This window comes from Chiloscyllium plagiosum, chromosome 3 (genome assembly GCF_004010195.1).
Source record: "Chiloscyllium plagiosum isolate BGI_BamShark_2017 chromosome 3, ASM401019v2, whole genome shotgun sequence".
NCBI classification, from domain to species: Eukaryota; Metazoa; Chordata; class Chondrichthyes; order Orectolobiformes; family Hemiscylliidae; genus Chiloscyllium; species Chiloscyllium plagiosum.
Window position 1 is genome coordinate 40,325,297 of NC_057712.1, and position 13,650 is coordinate 40,338,946.

Below are 13,650 nucleotides of genomic sequence, written 5' to 3' on the forward strand. Positions count from 1 at the left end.
TTGAGAGAATGGACTGCATTCAACTTAACTTTGCCAACATTCATTAACAAAGACAGATCAGGTTAACATGAATAAAGAAGGAAATGAGCAAGTGAAGATGGCCTTGTCTGTGAACAAGAGCCAGAGTTTACAGAGACAGCACTGAATAAGTTGGAGTGAAGACAGCAGTATATTAATCAGTGCACACAGCAGCATTTCATAGCCAACAGAATTCAAGGAGGGAATACTGCCTAGTTCAGGCTCAGTGAAGATCATTCATCCAATGCTAGCTCTTCAAGTAGCTTGCTCTCATCTTACTTGCTCTAACTTTTCCCCTCTTTTGTATATCTTTCATTTTCAAACTATTTATCCCATTCACTTCAAAATGATGTTTTTAGCATCTGTTTTGTGGCAAAGCATTAGATGTTCATACATCTCAAGGTCAAAATGTTTTCATGCTTTCTGTTCGAATCCTCCATCTAAATCCCATCATGGGATCAACAGGCTGTGGAGAGGTACAAGAGTAGGGGGAAGGGAAGGGATATTAAAGCAACAGCTCAGATGCTTCCACTCCATTCAAATCAATGTCTTCCTTCACTTTGATAATGAAGGAACAATGACACCTGCAGGAGCATTTATGGCAGTACAGATCGTTTTAATATTTTAAGAGTGAAAACTGATGTTTGTAAAGTTTGAAGTTGCAGTTTGTGTCACTGGAGTGTCAGCAAACACTTCAGTTGTATTAGCTTAACTCATTTCCTCTGCATCACCATGATGATCTAATTTTGTTCAACAGCTCTTCAGTGTGAATTTTTACAAGATTAAAGGCACAGTAAATGCTGTTGTTCAAACACTGGGCCATTTCCTCTTGTTTACAATAGTTCAATGCTACTTGCATTATCAGTCTGACTGGTGCAGACATTTCATGAACTGTAGCAGTTCTCATGTCTGACAGGCCACTTCAGTTGTACAATAAAAAAAAACAAATCTCACAACTTCCAAACATTGAACCAAAACTTTTTATTTCTCAATATATTAGACATAAAGAAACAATGGATCAAAATAAATTGATCATGCACATGAATACAAAAAATAAAAGTAAAATTGCCAAAATACCACATTTACAAATTGGGACATATCACTTTTCCCTATACTGGTTTCAGCAGTACCAGGGCACTGAAATGACAAGTGCTTAAATAAAACAAACTGAATTTTTGCCTACTACTGAACACCACACTCACATTTAAACTCCTCACTCATCAAATTTAATTCAATGATGTACAAATCTGTTAAAACGTCATCAAAAAATTATCAAAGTTAGAAAGAACCCACAATGTAGTTAATTGCTTTTTGCGAGTTATTGACAAGAACTCCAGCAGTGTAGGGTTGCAGTTTGTAAGCTCACTGCTGCACAAATTTTCAATGGAAGAGAGTTACAGTTTCAAACCACAGATTAAACTGAATAGTAAGTACAGGGTGTTTACCTTCAGGCTGTTTAATATTTCAGTGTTCTGAATTCTAGGACACTTTTCATCTCAGCTCAGCATTCACTCTCAGTGCCTTTGGGTCCTGCATTCAAACAGTCTGCAGCACAAGAGCTTTCAATGCTTATAAAAAGGGCCCTTGAAATTGTTTGGTCTGATGTTACACAGTAAAGGGACCAACTGAGCACTGCATAAATTAAGGTACAAGCGAATAGTTGATCATTTAAGAAATACACAGACATTTTGCAAGGTAGAATTGGTACAAAGGTCATTTAAACCTGTAAGCCTACTCAAGAAAAATTCACAAACCTTCCAGCTTAGCTCAGATATAATCTCTATCATGATCCCCAACCATTCACAGGTGCAACTTAATTTGCAGAATTAATATTTTTCCACTTATTAACTACATTTGTCATACTAATATTTAAGGGAAGGCCATAGTGGTTTCTGATAATCTCATTAATGCTTCACTACAGGATCACTAAGGGATGTTCAAGAATGAAGTAGATAGCCTGCTAAATGGTCAAACCCAGGGAACTGTCATATGACTAGGCATGCATATTTTAGGCTTAAGGGTAATGCCTCCCTCTAGGAGAGAAAGCCTCCAGTTTATAATACCTTTCACTACCTCAGGACAACCCAAAGCAAAGCAATCTCCAGTCAATGAAGTGCTTTTTGAAGTATGCTTACTATCAAAAGACAAGCACAATGTAATTTCTATTAACAAAGTGTAATAGCTGGAGCATTACATTCAGCAAGACTGAACAGAAAGGCTGTTGTTATTTGATGAGGGGCATTGACCAAGTGACCTTCATGGTAATATAAACATAATGGCTTGCAAATAAGTAGTCTTCAGAATACTTATTTAAAAACAAGACAAGACTGATTCATTCTGAAATAGTTTAAAGGAAACGGACAATTTTTCTGGTGGTTTCTTTATATACGCTTTTTTAAGCCAAATTGAGACAGCAATTTGAACACGGCACAGAAATGCAATGGGCAGGAAATACACATTGTGTGTTTTTTTTTAAAAGAATGACTGCCAAATTTCCTGTGGAATTGCTCACTGCAAATTACAAGATAGTCATATCAAGCTTTGTATTTACATAAAAGATAGAGACAGTGTCTTTGCCTCAAGATTGCAAAAATCTGTTAGGATCATTTAACTCACTCAAGTCCTGGATTCACTTGTGTGAAGAAAAGAGTTATTCAGAAGACTAAGTGAATTATTAGTTTGAATATACTGATTTTATCAATAACACTGTTCATCACACATGATAGGCAAGTGACACACTAAACTGGAAGTTCAAACACATCCATATTTTAATATTCCTCAAAAAACCTGTTTGGCTTTTGTACCAAGACTACCATAAAAGGCTGCACTGAAATATTTAACCACTGAAGCAAAATGATTGGCGGATTTGTTTTAAAATCAAGAGACCAGCTACTTGATATTAGGGGGAAGAAACATTACCAACATCTGGCAAGCACTGCAAATGGTCTTCTTTCAAAGAATCCATTTCCAAGTGCACAACTATCAACTTATTTGGCACTGCTGAACAGGTTGAATAATGTCAGGAACAAATTATGCTGACATGCCTAACAGAACAGATTAGGCATGGAGAGCTAAAGGACCAAACACGCTAGGGCAAGCAAATGTACTGCAAACTTAAGGCACAAATCTTCCTACTGTTGTGCTTCTACCATGTATACTCTGAACAGGGACCGACTTGTTTACACCAGAAACAAAATATACAAAATCATTAAATATTTTTATCCATTGCTAGAGCCTAAATTCCACCTTCACTGACAACCAGCTGGTCCCAGATCCAGAGGTACAAAGTTTCCTGAAACTCAATTTTAAAAAGGATATAGCACGTTGATAGAAAGGATTTCATTTTGTAAACTTGTCCCATCAGTTTTAGCATTCCTGATTCTGCATTAGAATCTGTGATGAAACAACTCTGGATGCCCTGTGGAAGGCCGGAGGTGGTGCATGCCAGTTGGTATTGACAACTGATGTAGCACTCTGATCAAGGAGAGTTCCTTACAGCAGTGATCAGAGCCTGTCCTGGTTTGACACGTCACGAATTAACAGCAGTGTCTCCGTATTCCTCATTCCAGCGTTTGTACCCCTCTAGAGTCTGAGGGCCGACACTGCGCTTGATCTTCCTACGTGAATCTTCAAAGTCTGACAGTCTGATCTTTCTCACCTTGACAGACAAACAATACAAGGTACAAAGTCACATTTGGTTAAGGAGCAAGTAACCATACACAACATTCGCTTTCCGCTCAAAATTACTGCACGCCATTCTTATCTTTTGCTTTGCCTCCTTAAAAACACATTGTAAACCATCAGTTAATGACGGTTCTTATTAGCAAAACAGCTAAATGTTCAAAATCCCCATCTCCAAAACGCTTCTAGTATACAAAAATATATGATACTAATACCAAAGATTTTACACATGGAAGTGTTTTAATCTAGGGATTGATGTGAACTTACCTCACTAGCAGCCATATTTCTCACTTCTTCTGGCTTTAGCTCTGAAAGGAAAATAAAAACCCATCAACTCTTACTTCAAACCAGAGTAAGTGAAACAAAAAACAAAAAGCACTGACAAATTGATCTCTGAAGTGGTCCCAGTTGCAAACAACTATTACCTTTCAATAGCAATAATGGATGAACAATAAACACTTGCTTTGTCACACCCATAATTCACAAAATTAATTTGAAAAAGAATGGATATTGACATCCGTACATCAGCTGAGTAGGAGGTATGCCAGGATTGAAGATTTCAATGTCATGGCAGAAACAATAGCAAATGAAGCCTCCCATGTACTGCAGAGTTGATTCTCCAGTAAAATACAATTCAATGGGAAATAGTTACACAATACAAGTTAACAGGTAAAATCTTAGTCATTTCTAACAGTTTCAGGTATCAGAATTGGAGGATAAAGTGCTTTTTAAAAGGCAGACATGGATCAACTGAAGTAGTAATGTATCCAATTCTGGGCACTATACTATTGGAAGTCAGTCAAGACCTTTACAATGATGCAGAACATGTTTACTAGAATGGTACCACAATAAAATGATTATAATATGCACAGAAACTGGGAAATAGGGGAGTTGAGTGCCTTAGAGTAGAGGAAACAAAGGAAACTTCAGTGTTCAAAATTATGAATGGTTTTAATGTAACAGATGAGGAGAAATGTTCCCAGAGGCAGAAGTATCACAGATCAAGATAATCAGCATACAAACCAAAAGAAGAAGAGGAAGATTTTTTTTTAAAAATGCTGTCAATCATGATCCTCTAGAATGCGTTATCTGGATACAGATTTATTAATAAATTTCCAAAGGCAACCAGAGAAACATGCAAACGTTGAGAGATTAAAGCACAGGAATGGTATTGATGGGAACAGGGAAGAGCCAACACAGGTATCTTAGGTAGAATGAACGACCACTTACTATGGTGTAGCTTTCTAGCCTGTAACACATCACATACCTCGAATTGGACCCAGTGCTGCATCCTTTGCTAATGCAGTCAGGTCACTCCCTGAATACCCTTCTGTTTGCCTGTAAAGAGGAGTGCGTCAATAAAATATACATTCACATATGCATGGAGCCCCTGTTGAAAATATTCAGTGTTTTGCATTAAACAGAGATCAGAAAATACATTACTAAAGAACATTAGAGGATTTAAAAGGAATAATACAGAACTGTGTTCTAGCACAAACTATCGCATGTCAGTCAAAAGCAAAATACTGTAAATGTTGGAAATCTGAAACAAAGATTTGCTCAAGAACCTAGCAGTCTGGCAGAAAAGTCACACCAGACTTGAAATGTTAACACTGTTCCTCTGTCCACAGATGCTGCCAGACCAGAGGTTCTCCAGCATTTTCTGTTCAGTTTGATCTTCAATCAAGCTGCTCCAACAATATAAAACTAAATATCTGTCTCAAATAGAACATAAAAGCAAGGCAGAGTAGTTAGGAGAAGGGAGTCAATAGTTTGGATGGGAGAGAGAAGTATTGAGTGGCTTGTTAAAGGAGGAAAACAAAGTGAGAGAATTAGAGAGAAAGGTTTAGGTTGCTGAAAGCTTAGTGAATACATAGGTAAGATTCAGAGAACCAGAGTCTGGGAGGTTGAGTCAGAGTTCACACTGGAATGAATGTATCAATATTGGAACACATCAGAAGATTTGCCCAGAAAATGTTGTCCCTAGAATCTTAAACCACATTAGCTATATAAAAAAATGGAAATATATCAGGACTCATCTAACTAGCTGATCACTTAAGAAGTCTTGCTATTGTTTCAGATATTGATGTATTTTAATGTTTAACCACCCTATGTGCACATGTCATGCACTACGACATCCATCATCTTCATTCCAGAATGCAATCAGGAATTCAGTATAATTGGAACCTTCAGTGATTTGTGGGGAAGCGTGCTGATAGTGCCTCATTAAAAGATGATTTTTCAGTTGTCTCAGCCAGATTTGGAATGATAGCACCCAAACTTCTGCCTTCACAAGTTACATAGGAGCATAAGCATTAAATAAAGCTACACTGTTAAACATGGTCTTTTTCAGACCTCCAAGCTCACCGATTTTAACCTGGAAAAAGCAATAGCGTTAAAGGGGACTGAACTGTCTGGTCATCGTTTGCCAAAGTCTGGGCATCTTTGAAAGTTTTACTTATATGGAATTCATGGGATAGATTCTGGCTATGAAGAGGATTGTAGAACGTAAGATTTAAAGGCATCCCATTTACACCAATTTCAATCTAGATAATGTTGGCATATTGAAGAAGTTGAAAGTGGTGGGTCAAATTTAGATGGAAATACAAAGGTTTGCTTCAGAGGTCATGATCGATTTAACAGTTATACTTCTATTTCTTCTTTTTAAAAGAGTATAGCAAGGCTGACAACTGCTGCCTGTTTTATATAATGTTTTATTAACCATAAAGGATGATTTCAAAATGTCTCTTAACAATTCTGAAGATGTCACAAACCTTTGAGCTGTTTTGACTTTTGCACTCTACTCACCATGTTGAGCAATCAGGTATCCTTACATTGCTCACTGGTTAATCTCAAAAAAGGTAGAGTGCAAGACGGAAAATAGGGAGGGGAGTTCATTTGGTTCCTTATCCATCATCTACATCTTAACTCCATCTACCTGATACAATGGACATCCGTCTCAACTGTTGGTTAACATTGCAAGCATTAAATTGTCACACAGGACCAAATAGAACTCAAGCCTCATTGTTCATCTGGATGACTTAGAATGCATGGTTTGCAACAAAAAGGTTTTGTCTGACTAAATGTTAACTCCAGGAGCAAAGGAAACATGACTGCAGGTAGAGTCAACTCTGGTCTACTGAGACAAAGTGAAAACATCACTGAGCATCACACTCCAAAATCCCCAAGTCAAGGGACGAAATAGAGATATTGGTGAGAATGCCTACTATTCAAAGATTCCATAATTTTGAAAACTAGACATGGAAACTGTGACTTTGGATTGGAAACTTCCATTGCACAAAAGGGAGAAACCAGAAAGCCACAAGCCAAATCAGTTTGATACTAATTGTGGGGAAATTATTGGAATCTATTGGTGACAGAATGACCAAGCTTTGGATTAACTGGTCAGAACAAAGAGTGGACTGCAGATGCCAGAGATCAGAGTTGAAAAGTGTGGTGCTGAAAAAGCACAGCAGGTCAGGTTGCATCCATGGAATAGGAGAGTCAACATTTCAGGCATAAGCCCTTCAGAGACAGATTGTGAAGAATACAATAGACTTTACCATACAAGTTACTTTTCTTGAGGATCACACCCATACATAGATAATAGCAATGAATAATATTCTGTAAAAGAGATTAGCTGCAAAAATTAAATTGTGCACCCTTATAATTTAGATAGCCAATTATTTGGAGGTAGGAGCTGAGAGTGCGGATAACTGGATTGTTCACGGATACTGGCAACCTGTATTCTCTGCAGATCAATTATGGGATCTCAGCAGCAGACAAGCTATTGAGCTGCCAGAGGAAGTGGTGGAAGCTGGTGAAATTGAAACATTTAAAAGGCATTTGGATGGGTATATGAATAGGAAGGGCTTGGAAGAATAGGGGCCGGGTGCTGGCAGGTGGGACTAGATTGGGTTGGGATATCGGGTTGGCATGGATGGGTTGGACCGAAGGGTCTGTTTTCATGCTGTACACCTCTATGACTCTATTTGATATACTAAGCATGAAAAAGGGACAAGTCATGGCAGGAGAGCTCAAAGCTGTGGTGTGCTGCCTTGCTCTACTTAGGAAGACAGGCACATTTCCTGTGCCCAGAAGTAGCAAGTTTGCAGGAAGAGTTTCCAACTGCAGCTTCTGGAAGCCTGGGTTTCATGCTGGACCAGTGGCTGGTTACATTATGGAGCAAATGCAAAACGGAGAAAATTGTAGAAAGCACACAGACGGGTGGTCACACCACAGGCTGAAACTCCACAGGCAAAAAAGGAATGGATGACCACCTGGCAGAGTAAAAGGACAAGGCAGGAATTGCAGAAATCCCCTGTGACCATTCCCCTAAAAACAGTCTGGTAGGTTAGTCAGCGTGGACTTGTTGGGCTGAAGGGCCTGCTTCCATACTGTTGGGAATCAATCTAATACTGTAGGAAATCTAATCTAGAAATGATACGCCAGAATGATATATTGCCTCCCTAGTGCTAGGGTCAAGATGTCTCAGAACAGTGAGCAGTCAATGGTTGCAGTACACATTAAATCCTATGTCATCGGTACCAACTTTTTTTTTTAAACAAAAGCCTAAATGCAAAATATTTGCATTTTAGGAAGCAAGTCAAAAAGTAGGACCTCAAAATCAATGCCAGTGCCACTTTCTACTGAGAGGAGAAATAGCAGGACATGCTGAATGAACATGTGGCTAAAGTTACGATGGGAGTGGGAAGGTTTCGGATTCCTGGGGCTTTGGGACCAGTACAAACTGGAAGGTTACATCTGAGATTAATACCCGAGGGAAACTACTTGCAAAAGTGGTTGAGGAAGGTTTAAACTAAATTAGCAGGGGAATGGGAATTTAAGCAAGATTGGGGTGGAGGTGTCCAGAACTAGAGGGCATAGGTTAAGGGTGAAAGGGGAAAGATATAAAAAGGGACCTAAGGGGCAACGTTTTCATGTGTATGGAATGAGCTGCCAGAGGAAGTGGAGGAGGCAAGTGGTACAATTGCAACATTTAAAAGGCATCTAAATGAGTATATGAATAGGAAGGGTTTAGAGGGATATTAGCCTGGTGCTGGCAGGTGGGACTAGATTGGGTTGGGATGTCTGGCCAACATAGACAAGTTAGACTGAAGGGTGTTTCCATGCTGTACATCTCCATTTCTGTTTTTGTCTTTTGGCTAACAAATACAAATAGAGAAAAAGGGGAACAAGAGAAGTGATGGGCAGAATCAAGGGCCAGAATCAAACAAGGCCACAGTAAAAAAAGAAGTGGGAATGGGACAAGGAACATTAAAAAGACAAGGCTTTGTGCCTGGACGCATGGACCATACAAAACAAAGTAGAAAAATTAATCATACAACCAGATGTAAATGAGTTGGTATGACTACAGGGTGACCACGGATGGGAATTGAACATCCAGGGGTATTCAATATTCAGAAAGGAAAGATAAAAAGGAAAAAAGGTGAAAAAGGTTAAAGAGGACATAAACACAATATTGCGGAAAGTCACGGAAAGTAAACAGACAGGTGCAGCAGGCAGATAGGCAAACTGTACGTTAGCTTACATAGCAAGAGGATTCAAGTACAGAAACAAGGATGTCTTGTTGCAATTGTACAGGATATTTTTGAGGCTACATTTGGAGTAGTGTGCAGTCTTAAGACTCCTTATCTGAGGAAATTAAAAATCACAACACCAGGTTATAGTCCAATAGGTTTAATTGGAAGCACACTAGCTTTCGGAGCGTCGCTCCTTCATCAGGTGGTAGTGGAGGGCTCAATCCTAACACAGAATTTATAGCAAAAATTTACAATGTGCTATAACTGAAATTATACATTGAAAAATTGATTGTCTGTTAAGCCTTTCATGTTAGAATACCATGTGTAAATCACAAAACCTTTTTTTAAAAAGTTGCATTCTCAGGTTAGCTGTTAACAATGGGGATAGCTAGACAATATGTTGAAGGTGCAACATATTGTCTAGCTATCACCATTGTTAACAGCTAACCTGAGAATGCAACTTTTAAAAAAAAAAAGTTTTTGTGATTTACACATGAAATAAATGAAACTATCATGGTATTCTAACAGATGAAAGGCTTAACAGAATCAATTTTTCAACGACCAGCTATCCCTAGTAGCCACACACGTAGACGACAAGCAACATGAATTTGACTGGGACAACACTACCATTGTAGGGCAAGCGAAACAAAGAACATCCAGGGAATTCCTAGAAGCATGGCACTCATCCGCAAACTCCATCAACAAACACATCAACCTGGACCCAATATACCGGCCACTACAGCGGACAGCTGAAACTGACAACCGGAAGCGGCAGGGACAGGCCACTATAAATGCCGGAGGAAACACCACAGAAGCGCTTCACAGGAGGCTCCCAAGCACTGAGGATGTCACCTAGACAGGGGACGAAACGTTTGCAACAAAAACTTCCAGATCGGCGAACAGAACCACAGCAACGAGCACCCGAGCTACAAATCTTCTCACAAACATTAAATAGATTTGATAGGGTAGATAGAGAGAGATTTTTCCTCCAGTCGTGGAATCAAGAACAAGGAATTAGATCAAAGCCAAGCCATTTAGGAGTGAATTAGGATAGCTTGCACCTCAGTTATGGGACTGCCAAAAAGTTAATAATATGAAACAGAACAAAAATACCCTGAAAAACTACTCACACAGGCAGACCTTAATTACAAATGACTTACTTGGCCAGATGTTCAAGGTCCTTTCGACTTAGCGGATTCCCATGTTTGGCCAAAAGATTTGTAATCAGTAACAGCCGTGTCTGCAGAAGAAGGGAACAGGGAAAACAAAATGAAAGTTGCTCTGCAAAACTCTTCAGAAAATTAATTACACAAATTATACGAGATACTATTGCAGTGTTCCTTAGTTGAAGAATTTATACAGTGAACACAGGGAGAGAGGGCTAAAATAGTGAGTTTATTAAACATTCATTCGAACTGATTGGTTCCCATAATCAAGAACATAAAATCTTAGATACATTTACTCCAACCCAGTACTCCAAAGTTCGCACAACTTGCTGTTCAGGCAACATCACCCAAGGCACACAATGCATCCTCCTGCAAACAGGTTTGTACGCCCACATTATGCATTTTATTTTTAGACAAAAATGCATGAAACAAGCTAAAGAGGCGAGTACAAAACAAGCTTTTTTAAAATTAGTATTCCAATAGTTAAAAGGTCATCCTCATATCTAATAGTTCAATTATAATATTAGGGTTGGTTAAAGGATGAGCCAAATTTACAAATCTGTCCAGTCTAGGAAGCCATGACATTTTGTACCATATATATGAGTGGGTTATCACAAGTGCACATTGATAAATACACAATTTTAAACCAGGCTAAAATTTTTGTAATGCTTTCACATACTTTCTCATTTGGTAGTGAGACGAACACCCTCTTTGTAAAACGTCTGCAGATAAGAATGGAAAAGATTATTTGCACATAATTACAGAATTGTTTTATATAATCTAGTTAATTTGTTTTGTATAATACGCAATGAACTCACCTAAATTATCTTCATTGTAAATCCAAGTATTCATAATCTAAGCACAGAATGACTCAGCAGAGCAAGGAGCAATTTGATCCACTGTGCCTGTCCCTGCACTTTCAAAGAGCTACCTAATTAGTAGCATACTCTTGATCATTCCCCATAGGACATCAAATTGGTTTCCCTTCAAGCACATTTAATTTCCTTTTTAGAAATTTCTGAGGAAAGGACATTGGCAATGTTATAACATTGGCAATGTTATGACATTGGCACAGTGGTTAGCACTGCTGCCTCACAGCTCCAGAGACCTGGGTTCAATTCCCGACTCAGGCGACTGACTGTGTGGAGTTTGCACATTCTCCCCGTGTCTGCGTGGGTTTCCTCCGGGTGCTCCGGTTTCCTCCCACAGTCCAAAGATGTGCGGGTCAGGTGAATTGGCCATGCTAAATTGTTAGGTTAAAGGAGTAAATGCAGGGGTATGGGTGGATTGCGCTTCGGCGGGTCGGTGTGGACATGTTGGGCCGAAGGGCCTGTTTCCACACTGTAAGTAATCTAATCTAATATGGAGAACAGTGTACAATTATGGCTACTAATCTACCCCAGGCACTGGGGACAAAGCGGAATTCAAACTGAGACAAGACAAAAAATTTCTAAACGTGTGGATGATAATGGAACCGTGTAGGTTAGATGGTCTTCAAACTGTTTTCACAGCTTGGTGCAACATCGAGGGCCGAAGGGAAATACTGTAATGTTCTATGTTCTAGAGTACCTACTGCATCAACTGAAAAGGGTTAATAAGGTCATGGTTTACTGACATGTTGGGAAGACAGCACTTCTAATTGTGTAGTACTCCTTCAGTACTGCACTGTAAATGTTAGCTTTGATCCTGGTCTAAAATCTTTAATTCTGACTTGAATCCATGTCTGTGACTCAGGTGGTTATGATACAACTGAACAAAATGAAAGACAATTTCAAAAATGGACAATTCAGGAAACTGTACATTAAGGTACCATGGTTTGCTTTAACATCAAAACCTACAGAAGTCAAATGTACAGCACAGAGTTTAAATTAAATGTAAAAAGCAGCTTTGTTAGTTAAGTTGCTGCAACAAAAAGATTGAGACATTCAAACATTTGTTGATAGACATGCAGGCAGATTAAAATACACTTTTATCTCCAGGTTCAAAAATAAACTAATATTGAGCCAAAGTATCAAATGCTCAAAGATTGCTTAGAAAAGACATTTCTCAGCTGCAGGACTTTCCATATAAATCAGTGAAATACACATTTAAAACAAAACATGGTGTTTTTTCTAAATTTGATATCCCTAGTCTCAGTGCTGTGGGGGCACAGACTACTTACCGAAGGACAGCTTCATCTAGCTCCTGCGGTCTATTTGTTGCACCCATTACTAAAACTCTGTCATCCCCACTGGACTGCACCTAAAAATAAAGGAGACCTTGTAAAATACTAATATATTCAGATAGCTTTTTTTGAATGGATTTTAATGTTTCTGATGATATTCAAAATATCTGAACGTAACTGGAATTTTTATTTTGTCATTACTTCCCGTTAATGAAAAGATTCACCCTTCCACATGTTGTGTTTTAAAAAAAGGCTTGCATGATATTTCCATTTTTAACTAATTAATGACAGCACATATGTAACATATGATATCAGAAATTCAAACTCATGCAGCAGTGAGGCAAGGCATCAGCTGGTGCCCATGACTTTTTCCCAGATCATCATTGAATGATGCCAAGCACTCCATTGCTGGAAAAAAACAGAAATGGGAAGAATGACATATTTCCTATTGGTCAGATATAAATCATGTTGCTGCTGTATCAGAATTCAAAGACTAATAGGTAAGTTTATTTATAAAAAAATAGAAAAGTTACATCAGGAAGCCTTTTGAGTTTGGTCTTGAGATATGGATGCTGTTGGCAATATTCATTCCTTGTTGCCCTGAGACAATGATGTTGGGCCTTCTTCTCAAACCAGTGGTAAATATTTAATGCAATAATAAAAAACAAAACTGGTTAGGTTACTTTAGAAAGCAATCAAGAGTCAACCATAGAACATAGAACAGCACAGCACAGAACAGGCCCTTCAGCCCACGATGTTGTGCCGACCACTGATCCTCATGTATGCACCCTCAAATTTCTGAGACCATATGCATGTCCAGTAGTCTCTTAAATGTCTCCAATGACCTTGCTTCCACAACTGCTGGCGGCAACGCATTCCATGCTCTCTCAACTCTGTAAAGAACCTGCCTCTGACATCCCCTCTAGACTTTCCTCCAACCAGCTTAAAACTATGACCCCTCGTGTTAGTCATTTCTGCCCTGGGAAATAGTCTCTGGTATCGACTCTATCTAATGCCTCTCATTATCTTGTATACCTCAATTAGGTCCCCTCTCCTCCTCCTTTTCTCCAATGAAAAA

The 13,650-nt window shown here is 38.8% G+C and overlaps 1 protein-coding gene across 2 annotated transcripts in view; it reads right to left on the reverse strand.

Moving 5' to 3' along the window:
- Nucleotides 1-980: 980 nt before the first annotated feature.
- Nucleotides 981-13,650, reverse strand: part of spast (spastin) — an 82,723-nt gene continuing 70,053 nt past the window's right edge. For both annotated transcript variants that reach the window (XM_043680713.1, XM_043680722.1), the window contains 6 exons: nt 12,570-12,649; nt 11,088-11,130; nt 10,403-10,482; nt 4,967-5,037; nt 3,967-4,007; nt 981-3,676 (listed from right to left, as the gene is read on the reverse strand). In XM_043680713.1, coding sequence (XP_043536648.1) covers nt 3,548-3,676; nt 3,967-4,007; nt 4,967-5,037; nt 10,403-10,482; nt 11,088-11,130; nt 12,570-12,649 — 444 coding nt within the window. In that variant the 3' untranslated portion in view covers nt 981-3,547. The remainder of the gene's footprint in view (nt 3,677-3,966; nt 4,008-4,966; nt 5,038-10,402; nt 10,483-11,087; nt 11,131-12,569; nt 12,650-13,650) is intronic.